Consider the following 27412-nt stretch of genomic DNA (forward strand, 5'->3'; position numbering starts at 1 on the left):
CCGTCATTTGTCATCGTCCAATTAACAATATCTATTTTCCGATCTAAACCCAAAGTATCCTTCCCATCGTGTACCAACGCCCCCGTCTCTCTCCACCCCACAGGTAAACGGCATTGACCTGCGACAGGCCACGCATGATGAGGCCATCGGCGTGCTGCGACTCACCACCCAGCACGTTCACCTGCGCATCTTCAGGCACCAGGAGGCCTACAGGGAGGAGGATCTATGGGATGTCTTCAGCCTGGACCTGAAGACCCATCATGTGAACGGGCTGGGGCTCAACCTTGTGGGAAAAAGGTAACTATTAAAAACATATTATTATAAGAAATAATCCAGAGCGTAACACTCCCAAATCAATTTCACTGCATTAATTATTGCATGACATTTTTCACGATTTATGAAAGCTCAAGGTCGCCTTTAGGGAAGTAAAATTGGCAAGGTCACCTCTGTTACAGGATAGTAATTAGAGACACTGCACATATTACTGATGACATTATTCAACATGTATCCTAGCAACAGAAGCTTTAAAAAGGATGATGACATCACCAAGTTGTACTTGCAATCTTATCACATCTTATGAACTATAACATGTTTAATGAGGAGTTAAGTCGGCAGGTGTTAAAACAACTGATAGACCTTATTTGAATTATTGTTAATGCAAGTATATAACTGTATCCAGGGGCTCAGTAGCCAAACAATACCATGTCTCTACTCCTATGAATTTCGTGCTCATATTAGGTATCAGAGTAGGTTTGATGGGACATTTAATGCTCTTAAATCCATCATCACCTTGTGTTACTGTCCATCCACGATGTCAAAAACTGTCCCGCAGACAAACTTGTTTTTTCTGCAGGCTGACACCGCGTCAGTGTGGGGTGATGAGGTTTTTAAAATAAAAACAAGTGCAAAGACGATTCTCGGGTCCAGTCAATGGCAGTTAAATGCTGTGATATTCAGTTTTATGTATGTCTCCTGCATATGCTAAGCACCCACATCTGACAGGGACAATATCCTGCTGCGTGCTATAAGTGTGAATAGGCAAAATCAGTCCATGACTTATCTTCAGTGCACTTTCCGCCATTGAAGTCAAAGAGGTGTTTCACGTTGGTGTTTTCATGTCGAGTAGGCAATTTGTGTTGATGATGCCCCATTACCCAACCATAATTTCAGACTCCTTTCAGACTTAAGAAAGCTAGGACACCAAGAAACATGGCCTCCAAAGCTACCTTGATACTGCAGGCATTAATACACTGACCTGATTTTTGGGGTTTAGATACTTATAAAGACCTCATTTATTCATTTATTCTTTGCTTTCAGTCCAGATTGAGAGCACTTGAGACGACTTCACAGATTTGCAACTGCTTTAAATGATTTGTATGTCATTTTAATTTAATTTTAAATGTAATTGTATTCTTTTGCTGCCTCTTTGCAAGGACTCCCTTGAAAAAGAGGTTTTTAATCTCAATGGGACTTTCCTGGTTAAATAAAGGAGAAATGAAATGAAAAAAAAATTCTCATCGAGATTTTACCAGTTTTAATAATAAATAAAATAATAAAAAAATAAATAGTAAAATGGGGGGCTGCAGCTCAGTGGGTAGAATACAATCAGAAGGTTGGAGGTTCGATTTCTGCATCGGCCTTCATGTTTAAAGCATCAGAAGACTTTGGAAAAGACTGGAAAATTTTCATCTCACATCTATAATCTAAACGAAAATGTTTGTTTTTAGTTGCAGCCTAAGTTTGACTGAGATTTCACAAAGTCTGCGAATCTTACAGGTTCACTATTTAACTACAACTAGATTCTTTCAGAATTTTTTTTTCCCATCCTCCAATGTTTTCACCAGGTATTTGCAAAGCCTCTGCTATTTCAGTCCATTGCTTCGACTTCTCCACACAATTATGATACATTGGAGGGTTGACATTGAACAAGCTGGGCTCTTCTGCCCACAGCTCCACTGTCTGCTCCTCTTTCTGGAAGGTCCATTGTGATCGGGACGTCCTTTGCAGTTTCCGTTCATCCATATCCCCAACAAATACCGTCTCAATGGCCAATATGGCTCTGGTGATTCTTTATATACCAGGCTTTGTTATTTTCATTTTTTAGAGCTCATCCATTGGTTGTTGATTATGTTACATCAATGTAAAGACTGACATACATGTGTTAATATCAAACACGTTTGATATTATCCAAAACCCGAGAAAAGATTGATCTAGAACAGTTCAGATTCCCACCTAATACTTAACAATGCAAATGATAGGAGCATGCTGCAACGCCAATAAAACTCCCCAAATTTCCTTCCAACTTTCAGTTTTTAGTTTGCAACTGTGACATTCTTCAGGCATAAGCTCAGCATGTGTCCTTGTAACAGAGCTCCCGACGGTCTGGTTAGCGCCTTGGACGGCAGCTGTGCCGCCATTGTCGAGTGAATGGGTGAATGTGATCAAGTGTAAAGTACCTTGGAAACGCAAGGAGTGAAAAATTCTTGATAGGATGACACCATTTACCATTTATTTGTGGAAAAGGGATGTTTTTCCAGCAACTTTCTGCTTTTATGAAGCATTCATGATGTCTCAGTAAAGGTTCAAATATCTGAGGTCGGATGAAGCGTCGTTCAGACGGTCAGTGCTCATCAACAAGCTCTTCATTTGGCTCATTTATGTTACAGTATGAATTTCAGGCAGTATTAAATAATATTAAATATAAAACTAAGTAATTTAGTCTCAAATGTTAAATGTGTTTAGGTGGACATATAAACAATATTGTCTTTTTCAATAATAGTTGAATCATTCATATACAGGACTGTCTCGGAAAATTGTCAAAAAAAATTATTAAAAAAAATAAAAAGTACTTTTTCATGATATTCTCAGATTTTGAGATAGGATTTTTGAGTTTACTTAAGATGTGAGCCATAATCAGCAGTATTAAAATAATAAAAGGCTTGCAATATTTCAGTTGATTTGTGATGAATCCAAAATGTATGACATTTTTGTTTTTGTAATTGCATTACAGAAGATAAAGAACTTTATCACAATATTCTAATTTTCTGGGACGGTATAGGATGTTTTTTAGGCTTGCAAACACATAGTGTGTACAAACCACAAGGACATGTATGTTGTGAGTCCAATGATCCATTCTGTAACACACTAACATCACTAAATAACCCAGGATGTAGCAGCCTAGTATAATTGTGCATAATGTATGTAAATTAGAGTTATTAGTATTTCACCGATCAAGAAATGCACAGAATAAACTTGAATAATGTCAAGGTTACTTGCTTCGAGGTGAGTTGATTAAGTTGCCGTGCGCTTAATGTGTAATAATGATTGGAATTTTAAAGAACTCCCTCAGTCCGGTTTAATAGCACAGCGAAAAAAGCAATAATTTACCATTTTCGGCGGCTGTAATAGAAATGTTTGCATAATCACATCCAGCATCTCCAAGACGGCGATGATGTATGTACTCTGTGATTAAACAACCCGGGCGGTAATTTTAGCGTAGCGGCCGCTTGCAGCCGAAAACTGATAATCATCATTGTCCATAATGGGTCCATAATTTGATCTGCATATTGTTTAGTTTTACTGAAAGTAGCCTGTCGGACCAAATCGGGAGGATAACAGGATCCGCCATAGGCTTACTCTGCAGAGGGATATCCCATAATGCACTTCTCTCATTCTGCCCGCTCTTCCTATTCCGTCTGAACCTAAGCTTCTTCATAAATGCACGATAGTAACCTCATATGTTCTCCGAACACTTTGGGCTCTTTCAGTTTGCAGGCTCCCCAATGGCCATTGCTTGATCTATTGTAGCTGTCCTGCCAGGCATCAACTATGGTTATTTATTTTACAGATATTAAATCTATTATTGTATCATGTCAGCTACTACCGTATAAACCTTTGCACTCCTTATTAGTATGAGATCATTTCTTCTTCTCCTCCTTTCGGCTTTTCCCTTCAGGGGTTGCCACAGCGAATCAACCTTCTCCATCTAATCCTATTCTCTGTATCCTCACACCAGCTACCTTCATATCCTTAGTATGAGATCATTTGTGTCTGTCTTTTCCCACCCTCAAACTGCCTCTCTCTGTCTTTACCGTTCAAGGCAGAAGGCTGCCCACATTCAGCTCGGATCTCTCCACCATTTCTGCATTATTAAAAGGAGTTGTTTCCTTGTCGCTGCCGCCAATAGCTTGCTCATGGGGGAATGTTTGGGTTTCTGTAAATTATTTTAAAAAGTGTGGTCCAGACATTGTTCTGGACAAATGTGTTGATAATTTGGCTCCATGCATATGTTAAATGTGGTTTGACTTGCCTGCTTGTGCGTAGCAAGTAAATAACCAGCTTTTTTTTTATTACGTTTTTACATTCCTATGAGTTTGAACTGTGTAATGATTGAGATCAGTGACAAAGTAGGGAAATCAGTCGCTCGGGCATCGGTTCAGACCTCAGGGAAGATGTGGGACACCATTAAAGTGCAGATTTAAACGTGTTTTTGCAGAATCAAACCTGACGTCGGGGATAAGAGTAGGAGCACAGGTCACTTTCACTTTATTAAATGAGTGTGAAAGAGACACAGCGTTGACCTCTGGTGTCTTTCAACAGTAATGACACCGGCATCTTCGTGTCAGATATCATCAGAGGAGGCGTAGCTGATTCGGATGGCAGGTTGCTGCTTGGAGACCAGATTCTGTCAATCAACGGGAAGGACATCCGTGCAGAATCACAAGAGCAAGCGTACAAGCTTCTGCAGGTGTGGACACAAATATAGAAAGTTAATACGCTACAAGTAGTGTTTTTTTTTTCCATGCATTAATCACCTTTTGCATGATCTTTCAAAGAATTGCAGTGGAATAGTCCATCTGGAGGTAGCTCGTTTCAAAGCTGGCTTTCAATACCCTCAACAGAGTCAGGTACAGCGTCTCCCCAGGCCAGATTGTGTTTAAACCATGACAAGTTCTTGCATAATAAACACTCAAGAAGTTTTTTGTTTTTTCTTGTAATTGAAGGTCGACCTATTGCGACATTGCGTTTTTTTAACAGTCGTACTTTGTGAATGTAGGAGTACTTTAAGTTGTGTTTTATCCAGAGTGATGACTCCGACTGTTCGACCCTGACCTCGTCAAGTGGGTGCGTTTCTTCTCTTGGCCATCGGAGGGAGACAGATAACAAAGCAGGGTCCTACAGTGAGTGTCACCTCGGGAACAATGGGTGAAATCCACACAATATCGAAACCATAAGGACAGAGTTTGTACTTCTAAAGATTAGTTATTGAACGTGCAGAAAAAAATAAAAGTTTTGCAATGGATTATGTGATGCTTTCCAATGTCTTAGCCTTCCAGGACTCTCCCAATGCCCGAGAAGTGACACTGAAAAAGGTGAGATAACTCATTAATTCTACATTCACATTTAGCGCTGTAATTGTCTGAAAGACCAAAAGCTGGATTATTGCATTCAAACGTAATTTGTCGGCACTGTTGACCACATAGCTTTTCTTCGACTGTTAAGTGTGTGTGTCTGTGTGTGTGTGTGTGTGTGTGTGTGTGTGTGTGTGTGTGTGTGTGTGTGTGTGTGTGTGTGTGTGTGTGTGTGTGTGTGTGTGTGCAACGCCACAGGGTCCATGTGAGTCACTCAGCATCAGTGCAGCAGGGGGAGTATGCAGTCCTGGTGGCAATATACCTCTTTTTATTGCTGCCATGGATTCTTCTGGACTGGCCGCTAAAACACTGGAACCGCAGGTGGGGAGGGCGATTATATATATATATATATATATGTATATATATATATATTCATACTCTTGTGGACTCCTTATCGTTCACTTGGTTCTTAAGACCTTAAGACCTTAAGACACTTTATAGTCTTCACTTGTTACTTAAGACACTTTATAATATATTTGTGTTTCATATTCTCCCTTTTTTTTTCACTGTGCATACAATTTTCTACTATTATTTATTATTGTTATGTTTTTCTTGTAACTCTAGCCCAACAATTTTCCTTTGGATAAATAAAGTTGTTCTTATTATTATTCTTATATATATATATATGCATACCCCATGTGTTTATATGACGTAGCCACTGCCATCGAGGTGACTCATTCATTCAATGTTTTTACCAAAAAGACATATGGTTTAAATTATGACTTTTTTATAGCAAAATACACTATGTGTATTCAAGAAAAATAAAGATGAGCTAAAGACCACTTGTTTTCATGGCTCGACAAATAAGCAGTGTGTCAAAGTCTTTAAATTTTAAGTTGCAGGAGGGGATGAATGAGTTGATCTTTTAATCTCACATCAATTGGAAAAACAGTGGGGATTGAAATTTCCTGATTATCATCATGTTTTAGTTGTCAGATGAAATAATTGTTCCAGTTTGTGGAGAAAATGCTTTGCCTGGAGTAGACAACTCCAAAAACCTTTGCAAGTCTACTTGTTCTTGTAGTTTAAGGTATTTCATTTGTCATTTGTAATGCCAACTTTGTCGTTGGACTGCAGGTAGTATCCTGACAAGAAAGGTAGAGTGGTTAATTGGCCAATGATATGCAGTGAGAAAAATAATAACTAATTTTACACTTCGAAAATGATCAATTGGATATTTAACTCCTATTAAGATTGTAATTATAATACTGTTCATTTTTAGTGCTCTGCATATTATTTATACAAAATTTGATTTAGTGTTTTCTTAGCCGGAGCTTTGTCTGTGTCAGCAAACCTGTATTTTTGTGTTTTTGAATTTGTTTGTGGGTCTTTTTGTGTGCAGGTGGCAAGTGGTCCCAAAAGATGCAGCCCCCAGGATCAACTGTCAGGCCAACCCATCAGCCTACCCTGCTTTCACAATAACCTCTGGTAGGAAAGAGTCACTTTCCATTCCACTTCACAATCCTGATTTATTTTCCCGAGTCGTGTAATAAATGTGGAATAAATGGAATAAAACCCTTGAAATTTCAATAAAAAACAGACCAATATTTTTGTGTTCAATAAAAAGCATGCTTATTATATGTACAGTTCGTCTGTGTGCAGACACATGTATACTGTCACAAGAACGAAATAAAGCATTTGGTGTTATGACCATGAAAGAGTAATAAAGACAAATAACATTTGTTTTTGGACTGGATGTGCACCACCGCTGGCAAGATAATGAAATCTGAATTGAGATAACAACGCCGACAATAACCACCACTGCTATCATCATCATCATCATTGTTATTATGATAATGCCATCATAATAAAACAAAATTAATAATAATTTTAATAACACAAGCTATTCTAATAAACTAATATCATGTATGCAATAATTATAATTATAATAATTCTAATAATGATTGTTGTCATATTCAACAAAGTATTACTGTTATTATTATTATGACAAATAATGAATTATTATTACAAATAATTCATTATTAGTACACTAATATTACCAATAGCTATAATAATAACTATAAAAATAAAATAATGATAGATTTTATATAACATAATAATTGATGTAGTAATAATGTTGCTGGTTATTTTATAACATAGTAATAATATTATTATTATACTGATTGTTATTATTATCATCCCATTCTGGATATGATATTTCTGGACTGAATGCGATTCAGCTACCTTCCACTAAATACTAATGTTTAATTTTAAATATGTTTCCCTCCGTTCTTTACCTTGTATCTTGACATTTACTTTTAATTTAATCCTTTCCTTGCCTTTTACAAACAGTCTTGAATTTCAAACTCATTCCACGTACACCTTGGGGATTTTTCTCGCATTATTCCTCTTTCATATTCACCAGATATGTTTGTCATAGCTTAATAATGCGATTTTTAGCTTCTTGCCCTCACAGTAATTCCATAGTTCACATAAGTTCAGAGTCATTTTTGTCATTTTCGATCTGATTTCAGTGGAAAAAAAAACTGCTTGGCTTTATCCACTTAAACAAATGAAACAATCCTTCAAACACTGCTATCCACCTCATGTCTTTAACTTTAGCCAAGATCCCAATTATTCTCAATTGATCATTTGCACAATAAATACCAGATGAGGAAAGTTTGTTAAAGTGATATCCTTTCATCTAGATATTCTTAAGTCATTTAAGCCAATCGCCTTATACTGTGAACTGAGGTTGTGTTTTTTGCAGGTATCATATTGTTGATATTTCACTCACTTCCTGTCTCTCTACCCTACTTCCTGCTAAATAGTGCCCGGATATATAAGACAATCAGCCTGGAACGAGGTTCCTCTGGCCTCGGTTTCAGCATCGTAGGCGGTTTCGGGAGCCCCCATGGTGACCTGCCCATCTATATTAAAACGGTCTTTAACAAGGTGAGTGAATGAATGGTTTTATTTCTCCATATGATGCATGAATGAATGAGTGAATAGTTGTTTTTGTCAATATATAGTCCATGGTGAACACTGCCTCTCGCCATATGACAGCAATGACAGGCTCCCCCCAGGAGTGTTGGATAAACAGTGTAGATAATGAGTTTTAAGTCTAAAAAAGTGCAAGTGATAATGAAATGATGAATTTGATTTATTTCAGTCACAGTCTCTAGAAATCACTTCATCCCTCCTTAGTAAATAATTAATCCTAAATGAGGAAAATGAGAAAAAAAGAAAAATACAACTAATTATTGTTCTACAAATCAATATATTACCCAATTTGAATAAATAAGTTAATAAATGGCTGCTTTAATATAATGTCTAAGGAAGAATTATGAAACATCTTCATCAATGAAATATTAATCTGTCAATAAATAATATTTTAAAAAAGAATTGACAAAAAGGATCAAGGAACACTGAAAGGTTAAATATGAGTAAGCAAATTGATTTGCTGATAGGATCGTCAATAACAGCATGAACATTTGAATATAAATGGAAAAAGGTACTTAACGTATTAAAATATTAATTAAAGCTTGTTTTAGTCATTTAATTTACATTTCAAGATGAAATAATATATGAATCACGCAAGACATTTTGTTTGTGACTTCACCAGCAAGCACTGAAAGAATTTATTTACATTTTTACTGACAAGTCATTATTAATTAAAATATAAACATTCCCCATTACTATTCCCATGATATGCATATTTGACACCAAATCAGCACACAGGATGCAAAATTACAACTCAGAAGATGTCTACATATCGTGTGATGTTTCATGTTTTTTCCCCTCTTGATCACACTCAGTCCGTCTCTATTTTCAGTGTTTTGCCCTTTTTCTAAACCAGATAATAAAATACTAATTTTAAACTAACAGATATAAAAATAGATGTGCAATGAATGCAATCAAATTCCATGTAGGTAGATTAGTAGAATATAGATTGAGTACATTTCTTTCTTATTTATTTCTTAGTGTGTCTTTGTTTAAATGCAATTTATCTCACTTTCATACTAATATACTGGCTGTCATAATAAAAATGTAATATTCAAACTCAATTGGATTACATATTCTTCTTTTATTTAACATTAAAGTGGTATCAGGGGTACACAGCCTGGGGACGGCACGGGCCGGTGTCTCCCCGTGCTGGTCCCAAGCCTAGATAAATGCAGAGGGTTGCGTCAGGAAGGGCATCTGGCGTAAAACCTTTGCCAAAACCAAACATGCAAATCAAACATAAAAACCAGATCATACCGGATCAGTCAAGGCACGGGTTAACGACCACCCGACCTACCGATGACCCACAGGGAACCAATCGAAACCGGTCTACTGAAGGTCAAAGAAAGAAAAGAGGAAGGTGTGTTCTGAAGCAGAGAGAGAAGAGGAAAGGCAAGAGTCTGGGACTGAGAGTAGGGACTTTAAATATTGTGACTATGACAGGAAAAGGTAGAGAGTTGGTCGACATGATGCAGAGAAGTGGATATACTGTGTGTCCAGGAGACCAGGTGGAAAGGTAGTAAGGCTAGAAGCTTGGGAGCAGGCTTTAAGTTGTATTATCAAGGTACTGACAAGAAAAGAAATGGAGTAGGAGTTATCTTGAAGGAGGAGTTTGTTAGGAATGTTCTGGAGGTGAAAAGAATGTCAGATAGACTGATGAGTCTAGACCCAGAAATTGAAAGTGTGATGCTCAATGTTATTAGTGGCTATGCCCCGCAGGTGGGATATGAGTTTTAAGGAGAAGGAGAAGTTCTGGAAAGAGCTACAGGAAGTGATGCATAATATCCCTACGGATGAGAGAGTAGTAATTGGTGCAGACTTCAATAGGCATGTTGGTGCAGGCAGTTGAGGGGATGAAGAAGTGATGGGCAGATTTGGTAAACAGAATATGCAGAGGGACATATTTTGCAGAAAGGATGGTAGTGATTGTAGTGAACACTTTTTTCAGGAAAAGACAGGCACATCGGGTAACTTATAAGAGTGGGGTATGAGTGGACTATATCTTGTAAAGAGAAGGTAACCTGAAAGAGTTCAGTGACTGCAAAGTAGTTGTAGGTGAAAGTGTAGCCAGACAGCATAGGATGGTGTTTTTTAGGATGGCTCTGGTGACAAGAAAGATCAAGAGGACAAAGGCAGAGCAGAGGACAAAGTGGTGGAAGCTGAAAAGGGAGGAGTGTTGTATGGTTTTCACGGAGGAGTTGAGAAAAGCTCTGGGTGGTCAGGGAGATCTTCCAGATGACTGGACAACTGCAGCTGATGTTAACCGGGAGACAGGTAGGAGAGTACGTGGTGTGTCATGTGGAAGGAAAATGGATAAAGAGACTTGGTGTAGGAATGCAGAAGGGCAGGAGTATGTGCAGAGAAAGTGGTTAGCAAAGAAGAAGTGGGGCACTGCGAGGACCGAAGAGAACAGACAGGAGTACAGGGAGATACAACATTAGGTAAAAATAGAGATAGCAAAGGCAAAACAATGGGTGTACGATGACTTGAATGCACAGTTGGACAGTCAGGAGGGAAAGAATAATCTATACAAATTCTATACAGATACAACAGGTCCGGGTGATTAAGGATAGAAAGGAGAATGTATTGACAGATGCGGGAAGAGTGATGGGAAGATGGAAAGAGTACTTTGAAGAGCTGATGAATGTGGAAAATGAAAGAGAGGCAAGGGTAGAAAAAGTGACTATTGTAGACCACAAAGTAGCACAAATTGGTAAAAGTGAAGTGAGGAAGGCATTTAAGAGGATGAAGAGTGGAAAGGCAGTTGGTCCTGATGATATACCTGTTGAGGTGTGGAAGTGTCTCAAAGAGAAAGTGGTTGAGTTTTGGCTAGATTATTCAACAGGATCTTAGAGAGTGAGACAATGCCTGAAGAATGGAGAGGAGGTGTGATGGTGCCCATTTTTAAGAATAATCGTGATGTGTAGAATTGTGGCAACTATGGAGGGATAACATTGATGATGAAGTTATGGGAATGAGTAGTGGAATCTAGACTGAGAGCAGAAGTCAGCATATGTGAACAGCAGTATTGCTTCATGCCTTGAAAGAGTACTACAGATGCAGTATTTGCTTTGAGAATGCTAATAGAGAAGTACAGAGAAGGCCAGAGGGAGCTGCATTATGTTTTTATAGACCTAGAAAAAGCAGGCTGACAGGGGTGTCAAGAGAGGAGCTCTGGTATTGTATGAGGAAGTCTGGAAAGTATTTTAGACTGGTGCAGGACATGTATGCTAGCTGTGAGACAGTGGTGCGGTGTGCTGTAGGGGTAACAAAGAAGTTCCAGGTCGAGGTAGGACTCCATCAGTGATCAGCTTTGAGCCCCTTCTGGTTTGCAGTGGTGATGGACAGGCTGACACATGGGGTTAGATAGGAATCCTCATGGGCCATTATGTTTTCAGATGACATTGGGATCTGAAGTGAGAGCAGAGACCAGGTTGAGGAAAATCTAGAGAGGTGGAGGTATGTGCTGGAAAGAAGAGGAATGAAAGTTAGTTGCAGCAAGACAGTATGTGTGTGTGTATGAGAGGAACCGAGATGGAACTCTGAGGCTACAGGGAGTGGAGATCAAGAAGTTGGAGGATTTCAGGTACTTGGGGTCAACAGTCCAGAGCAATGGAGAGTGTGGAAAAGAGGTGAAGAGACACGTTGTATCAGGTTGGAATGGGTGGAGAAAAGTGTCAGGGGTGCTATGCAATAGAAGACTATCAGCCAGAATGAAAGGAAAGGTGTACGAGACAGTGGTCAGACCAGCGATGGCCTAGAAACAGTTACAATGACAAAAAGACAGGAGGCAGAGCTAGAGGTCGCAGCGATGAAGAGGCTAAGGTTCTCTCTGGGAGTGACCAGGATGGATGGTCTCGAGGAAGACCAAAGAGAAGATTTATGGGCATAGTGTGAGAGGATATGAAGGTAGTTGGTGTGAGAGAGGAGGATACAGAGAATATGGTTAGATGGACAAGGTTGATTCGCTGTGGCGACCCCTGAAGGGAAAAACTGAAACAAGAAGAAGTGTTATCAGGTGGAGGGAGGGAACGATGATGCACTGGTTTGCTGTGCTGTTGTCTGTCTGTACATGAGATGTGAATGAGCAAGTCAATGCTAGTCCGTCCCTATATGTTGCCCGAGGATAAACTACCAACTGATCCAAGGTGAACCCACCCCTCGACCAAAGACAGCTGGGATGGGCTTCAGCACCCACCTACCCTTAGAGCAGGATAAGTAGTATAGATAATGAGTGAATGAATGAATGAATGACTGTAAACGGGCCTGTTCTATCACTCTGTAGGGGGCAGCTGTAGAGGACGGCAGACTGAAACAAGGAGATCAGATCATCGCTGTGAACGGACACTGTCTGGAGGGGGTGACCCACGCTGAAGCTGTTGACATTCTCAAGAAGACAAAGGGAACCGTAGTCCTCACTGTTCTCTCCTGAGACACCTGTTCCACTGTAAGCCTTGTAAATCCTCCTCACTCTGAGCCGAATGCCTGATGTGACACGATCAGTGGGTAAGAGAAGTGTATTCACCTGTTAACAAGGGTCAACTGGGTTAACAAGCTCTTTCACTGCAAACGCAGACATGACATGTACACAGTATTCAATAAAATCCTTAGGTCCACTAAGATGTTATATAATATAAGATACAGTGACGTTCATATCCCTTCAGATAGAAATAAATACAAAATTGAAAAAATATTTCTCTTATATTTTTTCAAAATATTTTTTCAAATACAAATAGTTAATTCACATATGTTTTTCTTTTTCTTCTTTCAAGCTAGTTCCCAACTATTCATCTTCATTGTGTAAAACATTATAGTCTGTAAGCCATTCAGGGAAAAGGTCGGCGGACACAAAAATGTAACAATACGAATCTAATGATGATAAGAAATATATATTTAAATTCTTAAAGCTGGCGTTTGTCTGTCACTACACCAACCACAATGAGCTCCTAAAATAACACAACATGCCAAGTGCTCCTGCCAATCTTTTGTACGGCATTTCAGTTTTCGGACAATTGCTTTTAAAAAATGATGATTTCGTTTCAATTATTTCATTTTGAATCGTGACACTGTACAGGCGTGTTGTGGATTTTGGAACAGTCCACCTTGTCACACGACTTGTAAATAACCTGCAAAACTGTCACCTTGTGTTTCACCGTAGCTTTTAGAAGATAGGATAGACCAATTGTTTGAGCTGTTAACTAAAGTGAATGTAGTTTTCATGTACTTCAAGCTCATTGCAGCTGTTCAGCTCATTCCAATTTGAACATGTGTTATCGTGCACGAGTCTTTGTTTTGTATTTATTTATACTGTGATGTTTTCTTTACTCTTTCAACGTGTTCAGCGCCATTTTATTTCAATAGTCACCAGAGCCACAGGTACACTGTACACTAGCATATTCGGAAATTATGTTGTATGACTTAATATGATGTATGTGATTTTATTAAAGGGTCACATGTTAGCTAATTCAGGACCAAATATGTTATTTAAAAGTAAGAAAGCTTCAGTAAAAAAAAAAAAAAAAAAACATTTTGATGGATAAGTAAGTTGCAGATTTCCTCAACGTCTCCCCAGAAATGAAGTCGGGGAAAGATAATCCTTGGATATCCCGTTGTTTGACTTCCGGAGTCCGGAGTCTTAAAGCCAACCAGAAGTAAACGTGAGATTGTTGAACTGCTAAACAAAGATGTCTGGATGTCAGGCGGTTGAGTTTGTTTGATGGTGAACACAAAGAAATGTTTTGAAGGTTTTTTTGGTACAATTTCCTCATCAATAAACGCCATTTCTGTTTTCTCCAGACACCCATAATTGTGATGGGAGTCATGTTATTTTCTATCATTTATTGTCTGTAAATAAACTCCGGCCTCAGAATGAGAGACTGGATTGAAGCGAGTGAGGAGGACATCTTATCGCTTCAACAATTAAGAGAAAGACAACAAAGCCTACAGCTGGAGCAAGGTGTTTTCTTTGCCACGCAGAAGGAACGTGAGCCTCTGCTATTTTTATAAATGCGCATAAATCTCACTTTAATTACAGCGGCTACTAGTGACACGTTGACAAACAATATATTTTCACACAAATGTCTCATTTAGGAAATATGAGGGATCTTGTCTGGAGCTGGAGCCTTAAATCAAAGCCATCTGTTCGCACTGCAAGCTTTATTGAAAAGCAGCCATTGCATTTTGGTTTATCCCCCTCCAGATGAACAATTGCATTCCTAAAGGCTGTCATGAAGAAGGTTTTAAAATGGAGAAATGCCAAAGTGCTTTGCTTGTTTAAATGGGATATTTTCTACAATGCAATAGCACCATCATAGAAAAAAAAGCAAAAACAATAATCTAAAAAAAGGCTTATATGTGCATCTTGTTTGGTATTCAAAACTAATTTCTTTATTTTTTTCACCTCTATTTTCTATTTCATTTCATGAGCAGCTCTGGATTTTCATTCAACTCTTGTGGGATGAGCAGGGAGTGAACGCAAATGACACATCACATTCTCCTTGTTCATTAGGCAAGAAAACAAATCTGCTCGCAGCCAGGCTTGAATTCCTCTTTCTTCCAACATTTATGAGGGAGATGCCAGTGGGCCCTGGGCAACAGGAACTTTCGACTTATTGCCTTTTCAGACCCCTGAGCTCCTCTTTTTTGTAATACCATCAAAGGTGACATCCCCTTTCCATTGGAGCCGACCACCGAGACTGCAGGTCTCCAACTGATAATAAGGCGATTTAAGTTGATTGAGATTCACACATTATGAAAAGATATGATAATTTTATTATATAATAGGAAAAAATTGGGAAAATTGCCCCGAATGAGTTAGTGAGTGAGTGGTGTCTGTCTGTATATGTGGCCCTGCGATTGACTGGCGACCAGTGCAGGATGTACTCTTGCCCGATGACAGCTGGGATAGGCTCCAGCATCCCCTGCAACACTGAGTACAGGATAAGAAGCAGACAATAGCTGGATGGATGATATAATATGATATGATAAATGATATTATGTTATATGATATGATGTGATGAATATTATTTTGTATTATATAATATCACCTTATATGAGAGTAGAAGTCAGCATTTTGTGACCAGCAGTATGGCTTCATGCCTCGAAAGAGAACTACAGATGCAGTACTTGCTTTGAGAATGCTAACAGAGAAGTACAGAGAAGGCCAGAGGGAGCTGCATTGTGTTTTTGTAGACCTAGAAAAAGCATATGACAGGATGCCAAGAGAGGAGCTCTGGTATGGTATGAGGAAATCTGGACTGGCAGAGAAGTATCTTAGACTGGTGCAGGACATGTATGCTAGCTGTGAGACAGTGGTGCGGTGTGCTGAAGGGGTAACAGAGAAGTTTCAGGTGGAGGTCGGACTCCAACAGGAATCAGCTCTGAGCCCCTTCTTGTTTGCAGTGGTGATAGACAGGCTGACAGATGAGGTTGGGCTCAGAGCTGATCCCTGATGGAAATCCACCTCCACCTTGAACTTCTCTGTTACGCCTACAACACACCTCACAGCCAGCATGTCCTACATGTCCTGCACCTACGTGTTCTCTGCCACTGCAGACTTCCTCATACACATACAATACTAGAGTTCCTCTCTGTGCACCCTGCCTTATGCTTTTTCTAGGTCTACAGAAGCGCAATGCAGCTCCCTCTGACCTTCTCTGTCCTTCTCTATTAGCATTCTCAATGCAAATACTGAATCTGTACCACAATTAGTTCGTAGTTACCACAATTCTGCATATCCCCCTTATTCTTAAAGATGGGCACCATCACACTTCGTCTCCATTCCTCAGGCATCTTCTCTGTCTCTAAGATCCTGTTGAATAATCTAAGCAGAAACTATCGCTGCCTCTCCCAGACACTTTTACTGATCTCTGCTACTCTGTGGTCTACAATGTCATATCTTCTACCCTCACTTTCATTTTCGTTATCAGCTCCTCAAAGTACATATTATATATTAATGAGATTAGATTAGATTTGATTAGATTATGATATGTTAATAAATTATTTTTTACACACGACTGTGTGTCGTTCTCAGGACACGTGTGCAAATCATTAATGCTATGCTAAAAGTTTCAGACTATATTTCATAAATTATACATTACAGTGACCTTTAAGTCATTGACTGGGCACTGTTACCCTTCCCTATTCCATTGTCAGATGAGAACTTTCCCATTAATTTTCAGTGATTATTTGAGATCCTTTTGAGTAGATGACAATGAATGACCACATTCGGCCATCTTTGTTTATTCTGCTACTAAGCATCCCTGGTACATTGGGGTAAATGGTAATACAGTTTTCCAGTCTGTTATGTAGCAACATTCATTTCTGATTTTGTTTTAAATGCCTCCCCCTAGCACTACTTTTGATGTATGAATTAAAATCATGCCATATAATTCTTGGAAATATGCGGAAATCGTAAATAATCCATATGCAGTAATGTCTTACAGCCTCCAAAACTGTGATGTCTGGTTTTTGGGTTGTGCCTGAAACTTTTGGAATGGATTGTCAGCCAAAAATAACAAAGCTGCCTGGCTGCAGAAGAAGAGTCGGCCATCAAATACTGGAAAAGCCTCCCGGGTGCCGATGAAGTGAGGCTGGTGCTGATAAGCAGCTTGGCAGAGCAGCCTTCACCATCAGTATGAGAACGCGCGTACAGATCTCACTGTGAAAAAAAAACTAAAATAGGGAAATCTGTGTTTCGCTTTGGAAAAAGAAGACATCAGTTCAAAGGGGTCAATTGGCACCGCAGGGAAGAAGAAGCCCTATGGGTTGATCGAACCCCTCCTTCAGAAAGTGTAGGATGTATTCAGACTTTAAAGAATTCACAGATATTTCACAGATTGTTAATACATTTGTAAAATATAATTGCGTGCCCTGGGGTGGGATTTTGGGGGGCTGACACCTCGACGGTAAGTGAGAGTGATTATCTGTTTTTATTTAGAGGAATCAGTTGTAGGTGTCAAGCAAATGTTGCTATTATGATATGTTTTTTTGTTCATATGGGACATCTATTGGTGGCAGCTGAGATTCATAAAAACATGTTTAAAAATGTTAGATTTGACCATATGTCATCCCATGATGCTCTTTTCTTATTCCTCCCATCCTTCCTATCCTCATGGCTCTTTCATCAATGCATGATAGTAACCTCATGACCTCCCCTAAATCCATGAGCTCTCATTTCGTAGCTTCTCAGGGTCATGGCTTGATCTACGGTGGACGCCCAGGACCATTGCTTTCCTGTATTTTAAATTAGATTATCAGTTTGTGATAATTTTTGTCCTAACCCTTCTAACGCCATACCTACCTTAACCGGTCGAGGCAGAAGGCTGCATGTGTTGCGCATGTGATCTGTCAGAGGTTTTTGCTCCGGTAAAAAGCAGTGTTTTGTTGCGTCTATTGCCAAGTGCTTTCTCATGTGGAAATGTTAGGTTTCTGTTAACCATTTGAAAGAGTGTGGTCCAGAACTGCTCTATATGGAAAGTGTCATGAGAAAAAATATTTCGTGGCCCCATTTCAATAAAATCAATCTTGACTTGATATGTAAATTAAAAACCATCCCATTCCAGTTTCCAGTGTAGTTCAACTTTATTAAAAGAGGTAAAACGATAAAAAAAAGACTCGTGAACATGTTAAGGCCTCTGGACGAAGCCTATGACTCAGACAACGGACTGGGATTTATCCATTCTCCGTTCTTCCTCTGAGTACCGTCGGAAAGTTTCTCCCAGCAGGGGCTCCAGAGCCTCCGCTGAGTAATGCGACCGCGCGCGCACAGCGCACGCGATGACGCCGCCCACTATCACCACGACAAGCACCGAGGCCACAATGGCTATGGTGATTATCTCAGACAAGGTGTAGGCCCGGGCTGCAGAGCGAGAAGAAGACATCAGTGGTCACTTCAGCGTTAATGCTGGTAAACGAGCGGTTTGTCACGTAACTCACCCGGCCACTGCACTTCGTAAGTGTACCCCAAGTTTTCAGGGGCGGAGACGAACATTTCTGCGTTCGTTACAGGAGGCCAGAAAGGAACCATGTTGAACTTGCGATTATGCCCAATTGGTGCATTCTCCTCTGGGTACACTGCTTCGCCTGGGGAGAGAGATAGTCTTCATTCTACTGTTACAGTTAACGTGCCTTCTAGCTTTTCCCTCACAGTACCTGGTTGGTGTCTCCTCAGCCATTCGTCGAAGACGGCATCGGTGAAGGTGTGCAGCAAGACAAAGATGGGATCATTGGGCGAGAGGTGAGTCTGTCCACCGGTCCCGTTGAGGAAGAGGTGAGCTAAGTTGTGGAGGCTGCGGACCACAGGGTCATATAATCCCTGGGGTGCGCTGTATCCTAAAACAGGAAAACAAAAATCCCAGAATTAATTAATAAAATGACTAATTAACTAATTGATTAATTAATCAACAATTTCACCAACTAAGGAGCAGAATATTCCATATTCAAGCTCTTGGTATGAGAGCATCGCTTTATAGGATGTTTGTGCAGTTACAGTTCTTCATACTCAAGAGCAGCTATGTCTCTTAAAACAAATAAAGAAAACCTTCGATGGAGTTCCTGAAGCTCTCAGAAGAGGTGGAATAGTAGGGAGGCGTGTCAAAGGCATTGAGTTCCAGACAATCCAAGACATCTTTGGGCTCTGGAAGCCTCTGCACCATCGGCCGCGCCACATTACCCGCCGGGTTCCTCCTGATCGGACTAGTCTCTGTGCCTGTGTGCATGAAAGGACGGGGGACGGAGGTCAGCCAAACACTGGGAGACGTAGTCACGGTTTCCGACCTGTCTGAAATCAGTTCAGATTAAGGTCAGCAGTGAAGCTGTCCGAGTTAGCGGAGACCGGTAGTTTTCTCTTCAAACTGATCACTCTGAATCGACGGTAGTGAGTAACTTGAAGTTTTCCTCTCTCTCTCTCTCTCTCTCTCTCTCCTTGCCAAGCATGACCTCCTTCTTCCTTTTTCTCTATTTTCTCTCCCGCACTCACACGCACACACACACACACACACACACAAAGAAGGCTGCGTAACCGAATCGTCGGTCTGAAGTTTATTCCCGAAGATCAAAGAAACCAGTAGACTGTTGGATTCCAGCCTTCGACAAGCACATGCACAAATGAGGCGACCCCCCCCCACCACCACCACCACCACCACATTCATGCCCCCAATCCCCCCCCAACCCATTTAAGGAGATGTTGCTTGTTGATGGCGGAAATACCAGACCTCTCATGACTCTCTCGGGGGGGATTAACCCGACATATCGCTCACACCTTGGCCACTCACGTGTTCAAATTGAGAAATTCCTTCTTTCAACCCCCCCCACCCCACCTCTCTTACATGTTTAGTGCCAGAAAAAGCCCATTATTGAGGCAGGAGTAGTACAAAGCATTCAAAAGAGGATTGATATGTGTGATTATTCCAGGAAAAAAAAAAACGTAAAAAAAAAAAAACGGATGAAGCGAAAATACTCGGCGCATTAGGTGCATTTTGAAATCCGGGACAAAAAAAATAAGCTGGATTTTATAGTTGTAATCTGGTGCCAGTGTGTCGAAAAAGTACCAATCCCAACAAGTCTGATTACAGAAAGTCTTATGCAAGTGTCACGCAGAGTTTCTCTTCAAGTCTGAACTGATCATCCAGGCGATAGGGTATGAAAAAAAAACTCACTTGGCACACTCTGCGCAACTAATGAAGCAGCTTGGAGTATCTTGGAGTAGAATTGTTTCTAACCCACTGTTGTGGCAGCCAGTGAAACAGCTGTGCCCTCTTTCCGAGCACAGTTTCCTGGACACGGAGCTGCACTACATGCCGCGTTGCCGTCGAGAGATCTTACTGTTGCAGATGGTGCCCAAAGTGTCGTAGTCGTCCACGCTCTCGCACACGACTCTCCACTGAGAGAACACGGAGTTGGTGCTGAGGGAATTCACATCGAAATTGCTCCTGGCTCCGAATAGATCATCTGTGCAGATGTCGCACTCGTTCGTCCCGGTGGCGAAGTTCCAGTAGGGCAGCGCGAAGGTGGGGTCATCCAGCATGTCCTGCACAGAAGGTGCAAGTGGAGATGCTCATAGATTATCAATACCTACATACATGCACGACCCGTTTTTTTTAGTTAGTGCATAATGAGCCTTCATCTTTTAAAATCATACCACTCCCAGCGTCCTCTGCTTCTTACCTTCTATTTCTTATGTGACAAATAAACTAATATTTTGGTTGCTCACCTGCATGTCCCTTTCCAGTTGCAGCAGGTGAAAACGGTGCCAAGTGACAAAGCCTGGGCCCTCGTGGGAAAAGTCGACGCCCCCGAAGCTCGCCTGGCCGGGGCCCAGGAACGTCTTGCTGACGGAGTAGTAGTGACTCCAGACAAAGTAGTTGTAAATGGTGATGTTGTCAAACTGGGGTGTGTTGCCATCAGGCCCAAATATATCCTGGTACCTAAATGAATATGAGACAGGAGAATAACATCTTCTGTATTGTCATCCACATGGGCATAAATTCATTTATATATACATTTTAAATTCTATTTAACTCGAAATATGTGTTTTATTTCAGTGAAGGAGCTTCAAACTTGTTGGTCTCGGTTGTTTTGAACTGCGGTAGGAATCGAACCAAGGACCTTCTTTCTGTAAGTCAGAAGCACCAACCACTAAACCTTCCATACATCTATTTCTAGTTATGTCAAAATAGCACAAAAGTACAAGTGTAAGTTGAATAACTTGAGTAGTTTTTCATAGACATTTGACCTAGCAGTGGCCATTACTGCAAGTCTTTCATTTCATATTTGATTTCATTTTAGTTTCTTTCATTTTTGAAGACATAATGACTTCCAATAATAATATACTGCAACTCTGAATCCATTTTTAACTAGGTAATCACATACTTTAATCACAACACTGTGATTTCCTTCTCTCTTAAATATTATGCATTATCATGCAGAGTGAAAAGATTTTAAATATGCTCAAATACCGTCGTGTGCAGATGACCAGGTCGGGGTGGACGGTCCTTTTGGCTCGGTCCAAAGCGTTCACAAATGCTTGTTTATCAGCGGCACTCATTTGCATGATGTTCCTCCGCACTGGTGTGGAATTATTGAGGAGTGAAGGAAGACAGGAATGTAGATAGGGAGAAAATTAGAAATTAAATTCATAAAAGATATCTTACTGAGTCCAGAAGAGCCTCTATCTCACCCACTGAGATCCTCTGATCACAGTTTGGTCCGGTCAGTCCATGTCGACATCGTCCACAGTCGTAGCCGCTGAAATTCCCGTTACACTGGCAAGTGCGGTTGAAGAACCGCAGAGGCCACCTCTCCCTGTCGTCGCGCCCCGCATAAGGATACTGGGGTCCGTGGCGCCTGTTGTCCGCAGCAATGCTCACGCACTGTCCCCTCCCCGTGCTGGAGCCACATTCGTCTCCCGCCAAACCCCGAGGGGACGGGCAGCACTGGCCGCTGCGCAGCCCCTCCGGGGTGACGCAGTTGCGCGGGAACTGGGCAACAGCCAGGGCAGCGCACAGGGTCACCACCAGGAGACCGATTCTCCACATGCTACCCGAAGCCGGGGAGAAAGCGAGGGAAAGGGAATATTTAAGAAACGTGAAGCAAGTGAGGTTGGACAAAGGCCGTTCCTAAGTAATCCATACATTCGTTCGTTCATCAACAGACTTCTGAAGTTTTGTGGTTTTAAGGGAAAACCCTGCATTTCAATTGAAATCACTTCCTCATTTTTCGTGACCACCAGTTGTCTTAGCATTACTCTGAAACCTCAGTTATTCCTGAAGGCTTTACCAGTCTTTATTCAGTTCGACAGGCTCCAGACTGTTTACTTGAGGTTTGTTAATTTCGAAACAGCAATCTTTTTTTTCACAACAGAATAAAATTACACCAGATACTTAACTTTGAAAAAAAAATAATAAATACTTTCAGATGATGGTCAAATCAAACACTCAAATCAGCACCAATCCTTGATACTGAATACTTGCGAACACATTTCATTTTCTAATTTTAACATTACTTTCTTTGTAAACTGTTCCGCAATTAATTTGCATCTCAAACTGCTCTCTGTCTTATTGCATTCTGAAGTTACAGAATCAAGTGTGAGCGCGTTTGTGCAAGTGCAGAGTCAGTGTAACAGGTTTCCTCCTACCTCTGACTGTGCATGTTGCTCCTTTTACGTATGCTTAGTTGTAGTAGTCCCCCAAGACTGAGCCAGTACCCCTCTCCTGGCTTAAATAACAATCAAGCACATGACTAAACCTAAGTGAAGCATGTATAAGCAAATCCAAGCTCTTTCCCCCTCTCTCTCTCTCTCTCTCTCTCTCTCTCTCTTGCCCTCCCTCTCTCTCTCTCAAACACACACATACACACACATGTGGAGATGAATACACTTGAGGCTTCAAGTGCTTTTCTGGAGAGCTCATTCATGTACCTTGTGATCACTGGAACGCACGGTGATGCTCAACCCCGCAAAGAGAGAGTCTGCATTGTGGTTCTGGACCTATTCGCATGACGAGTCGTATTGGCTCGTGCGGAGGCGTGAAAGGCGTCAGATGGGGGGAAAATTTCTCGCTGAATTAACACGCACAAATTAGCCATTTGTTCCATCTAATCTTTAATATGCGAGTAAAAACAATCGAAGCTCTCCAAAACCACTCCGAGTTTCAACATGAAACCTGAGGCCGGGAGTGGGGGCAAGGACAGAAAAGCAGTTGCCGCCGATTAATCTATATTGGTCAAATCACAAAATGACAATTCAGAGGTTAAAAGTTATACAGAATGCAAAAAAAAAAAAAAAAAAAAATGGAGTGTGAAATTCCATTTTTGGTGATAACATCAGTTTTTTTAAGGTAAAAGGTGAATTTATACAAAGGACGTAGATATGGTGTTACTTAGTCAATGCAACATCACTGATGGGGGTCAGTATGAAAAATATTCAATAGGTCAAAACAAAAGTTCTTACAGTCACCGTCAATAGATTGGTCTTTACACAGTAATACATGCATGGTGTGTTGATACTGTACACTGCCTATCCCCGATATTCACACACAATCTGTTGAGACGTCTCGCTCTGTGAGTGACACACTTCCGCACACAGACCGACATACGCTCACGCACACCGGATATAGAGCAATAAACATATTTAAAATACAGATCACCCAGACTGCGTCTATTCTGGCTTTATGAGAAATATGGGGCAGATTGATGTGTGTCATAAGTGGGATAAGGTACAGGAGTGGAAAATAGCTTTTTGGATAGTTTCCTTTAGATAACAGGTCAAAAGGGGGACCCTAGAGCATCGCAGTCCTGAGTTCTTGAGAGGCGTCTGGTCCGGCGTCGGCTGACTCTTCCGATGAGCTTGGTGGGAGGTTTGGCATGGTTATCGCTTGCTCCTCTTTTTGCTGCTCTGTGTTTTGTGGAACATCGGACGGATCGGGCTCGGCTAACCTGTCAGGTAAAAACAGCGGAACAAGAAACTGAACGAATGGCAAAAGATAACACCCGAATTGTTTCCAACTGTAGTCCATGACCATATAATATGGAGGATGGCGACACTGACAGTTATTCCGAGTTATTATAATGCACAGCTAACTGGGTAAACATGCATTCTGATGCAGTCACAGGAAAAGTGACTCACCCGAATGAAAATTGATTTCTGGACCTTGTTTCCAAAAATCTTTCCTTAGCTGTTTTTTTGTTTCAAGTGTGCAGACTGTTGACTAATTCTAGGAAAAAATACCCCTCAGCCATTTCTCTTTCCACTTTATACAGCTTTTACAGCTCAACTCCACCTTTGCCGTGTTTATACTAGTGTCTGAACCTTTGTGATATCTTGCAATATATTTTACTTTATTTTGCCATTCAATTCATACTGCTCAAGTTAAAACCCAATGCAATGTCAATAGTTGCATATAATCAGTTTATTTACTGAATAACATGAATTATGTCATATATATTATTCACAGTAGCTGGTTCTTCTCGCTTACAGCCAGTATTTTTACTGTGCGTGATATTTTTTTTAATGTGCTGACCGGCGTGACCAATAAAAAAATGAAAAATAAAAAAACAGATGAGCTGTGACAAAGCGACAGGATTTGGCTCATTAAAAATATAGGAGTCAAATGTGAGGTTTTTGTTTTTGACTGCAAATGAAGTGATTTGCATGTCTAATGAAACTGAAATACTGAAAAAACTGAGTCCATGAATACTGCTTTGAAAGAATCAGTATGATCGAACTGTCCTTCAGTTCACATCGGCTTCCTCATGCATCGCTATAAGTCACATGTTTTTAACTACATTCTGAGTGTCCTAGTAAACTCATATATTTGCAGGAGCCAGAACATACTACTTCATGCATGCATGCGTGTTTCCACTTAACTCCCATTTCCATGTGAAAAGAATGTTGAACATGCGTAACAGGCTCGGCCGTCACAATCAAACAGTAACTCCCGAAGCACATGCATACCTTTGGATTATTGTTGATTTAAGTCTGCTAGTCTGATTAGGAAAATAGTGGAATTATCCTGTAATTCTTGGAACCACTCAGGTCTCACTCTCGTGTGACACAGCGAGCGGCCTCTCGAGTGCGGAGCTTTACAGACTCGCCGGGAGGGAATCAGCTGAGAAGCACACCACTGGCGGTTCCTGTAAACCATACGCTTCTGTGGCAGCACACCACCTTTGATTGTCTGACAAGTGGCGACCTCAGCCTGAAGCAGCTTTAAGGAAACCGCTTGTTAATTTACTAAAGGACATTTTCTTGTTTCTTGGGGAAAGGTCAATGAAATTTGCAATAAAAAGCATTTTTTTGAACTTATGACTCAATTATGAATTGTTTTAAAACAATTCCAAAAAGGGCAGAAATTTGTCAGTTTGTTTTCATTTCTTTTTTTTTTTCTTTTTCTTATTAATGGTATAAAGTATGAACTCCCAGAACTTGATCCAGATAAACTAGAAGGGGGGATTAAGCCGTTCACTGGGTCGCGAATACACCCGACTGTATGTACTGCAAACGTTTCTGAATGTAGTTATTCACATTCCACTGAGAAAGGTTAGCGGGACTATAAGTGAAAGTACATACTGCTTAGTGTCCCCGTCGCCTGCAGGGAGTGTGTCATCTCTGCAGTTACCCCCAGTAGCTGGCTCGGGCTCCACGCACCCCTCCTCACATGACCATTGTGGAGAGCTTAAACACACATCCAGGAAAACATACAGAATTTTCAAGGTATTATTATTATAGCTGTTTTTTTTTTTTTTTTTTAATGATCTACCAATACAACTCCGATGGAGGTGCGAAACATCACATTACATTGCATTACAGTCATTTGGCAGACCCTTTTATCCAAAGCGACTGTCATCCATGCGACAAAAAGTGCAATTCAATCACCGAAGATCCGAAGTATGAGTAGTCGGAAGTCAGAAGTGACCACTCTACCAAATAGCCATCTCAAAACCATATACATACATACATTAATTTCTTTTTTTTTTTCGGAGGGGGTTGGGGGCTAAGTGCGGTTAGTTGGGTGATGCTTGGTGAAGAGGTACGCCGAAAGATAGGCAGCAACCCTGCTGTTCTGCGATGCAGGAAATGCTTCTTGCCCGTTGCCATCAAACTGTGCTACTCATCTGCCCTGCTTAAATCTGTCAGTACATGAGCAAATGTACTATTGTGTGTTCCTGTTTCTGAGAGAGAGAGAGGGAATGAAAGAAAGGTAAATCCTGAAACTCATGTGAATGTAGTTTCCTCCATCCATCTCCATTAAGCTCCAGTCTGTGCGGAAACTAAAGCTTGGACAACCTCAGACGTAATCATGTACCAGAACTCTGCGAACCCCATCTGTGACTGTCGAACTATCGGAGCTCCAGCTGACAATCAGATGGCTCTTTCAGCTTTTTCAGAGAAGAATCACAGGCGTGGGCTAAATGGATATGATTTGGAAACATGTTCATCTATTTGGCCAAAATGTGAGCAACAACACAAGTGAGCGTTCTCACTGGCTGCAAAGTATATTTTATAATAATAATTAATCCTTCATGGGGAAATTCATTTTCTGCCATTAACCCATCATGGATGAACCATGAGCAGCAGGCTGCTGTTGATTAGGGTTCAGCGTCTTGCTCAACAACGCATCGACACACTGGGAGGAGCCAGGAATCAAATCGGGAAAGTTTGGTTCCCAAGACAATTGCTCTACGTGCGCCACATCACCCCCGATATAAAAATTCTATTTTTATATAAAGTCGTGCTGGTTGGACGATACGGCAGCAGGAAAGAACATCTGCAACAACTTTTAGTGCAGAGCTTTTGATGGTCGGACGGAACACTTTGTCTGATCGTGGAGAGAAATTACTTTTTGATACCAGTCGGAAAGCTACCTGTTTCTGTTATGGCATTTAACCATATAAACAATGATGATGAGTGTCTCCAAAACCAAGAAGACTGCAGCACAAATGGCTCCGATCTTCCACGCTTCCAGGCTGGGCTCACTTGAATCTGACGTGAATAAAAAATATTGATTAAAATAAAATATGAAATTGAATTTTAACATTAAATAAAATTAAAATGTAAATATTGATTAAAATAAAATATAAAATTTAAATTTAAAATTAAATAGAATTAAAAAATATAAATATCGATTAAAATAAAATATGGATTCAAATAAAAATATTGATGTTGAAGTGAAAGTCCGACGTTTGCCGGTCTTCTGTTGGCAATCATTTTCTATTTGTTTACAGTGTACCTGAGACTCCGGCATCTTCCACCAGCTCATTGGCCTCTGATAGTCCCCCCATCTCTGCCTGAGGGGCTACCGGCTCTGCATCCTTCACAAAATCCTCCGGTGTAGACGGGGCCGCGTCCGTGTCATGTGGCGCAAGGTCATCGACGGAGATGATGATCTCGTTGCCCCGGTCGGCTCCCTCCACGCCGACGGTGCCATCTTCCGCCCGTGCCTGATCCGAGGATGACCTCGAGGAGGAAGCCTTGTCAGGGCTCTGCTCCGCGGGGGCTCTGGCGCCAGCTTCGGGCTCTGGGGCGGCGATCACCACCAATTCTAGAAGTGGGGATTGGT

The 27412-nt window shown here is 40.8% G+C and overlaps 2 protein-coding genes across 2 annotated transcripts in view; one reads left to right on the forward strand and one right to left on the reverse strand.

Annotated features, from left to right (window-relative positions):
• LOC147228754 (multiple PDZ domain protein) overlaps nucleotides 1–14259 on the forward strand; it is a 50152-nt gene extending 35893 nt beyond the window's left edge. Inside the window, exons 34-42 of the mRNA XM_086156970.1 lie at nucleotides 104–297; nucleotides 4600–4747; nucleotides 4836–4907; nucleotides 5084–5180; nucleotides 5329–5372; nucleotides 5610–5732; nucleotides 6754–6839; nucleotides 8183–8306; nucleotides 12643–14259. Coding sequence (XP_086013096.1) covers nucleotides 104–297; nucleotides 4600–4747; nucleotides 4836–4907; nucleotides 5084–5180; nucleotides 5329–5372; nucleotides 5610–5732; nucleotides 6754–6839; nucleotides 8183–8306; nucleotides 12643–12789 — 1035 coding nt within the window. The 3' untranslated portion in view covers nucleotides 12790–14259. The remainder of the gene's footprint in view (nucleotides 1–103; nucleotides 298–4599; nucleotides 4748–4835; nucleotides 4908–5083; nucleotides 5181–5328; nucleotides 5373–5609; nucleotides 5733–6753; nucleotides 6840–8182; nucleotides 8307–12642) is intronic.
• A 3661-nt stretch (nucleotides 14260–17920) lies between these two features.
• On the reverse strand, nucleotides 17921–22632 carry tyrp1b (tyrosinase-related protein 1b). The gene is made up of 9 exons (XM_086156971.1): nucleotides 22492–22632; nucleotides 21535–21893; nucleotides 21314–21422; nucleotides 20569–20782; nucleotides 20181–20385; nucleotides 18898–19065; nucleotides 18510–18689; nucleotides 18294–18440; nucleotides 17921–18216 (listed from the first exon to the last, which is right to left on the reverse strand). The coding sequence occupies exons 1-9, from the start codon at nucleotides 22503–22505 to the stop codon at nucleotides 18011–18013; spliced, it is 1602 nt and encodes a 533-aa protein (XP_086013097.1). The 5' UTR covers nucleotides 22506–22632; the 3' UTR covers nucleotides 17921–18010.
• Nucleotides 22633–27412: the final 4780 nt, after the last annotated feature.

Source organism: Fistularia commersonii, chromosome 12, assembly GCF_037954325.1.
Source record: "Fistularia commersonii isolate RoL2024-O1a breed Wild chromosome 12, RoL_Fcom_v1.0, whole genome shotgun sequence".
Taxonomy (NCBI): domain Eukaryota; kingdom Metazoa; phylum Chordata; class Actinopteri; order Syngnathiformes; family Fistulariidae; genus Fistularia; species Fistularia commersonii.

Bases quoted from the DNA above. Each gene is read 5' to 3' on its own strand.
- tyrp1b (XM_086156971.1), bottom strand. The intron at 21,423-21,534 runs GTGAGATAGAGG...ATTCCACACCAG, and splicing joins TGATCAGAGGATCTCAGTGG to TGCGGAGGAACATCATGCAA. The intron at 19,066-20,180 runs GTAAGATCTCTC...TCATGCACACAG, and splicing joins TTTGGGCACCATCTGCAACA to GCACAGAGACTAGTCCGATC.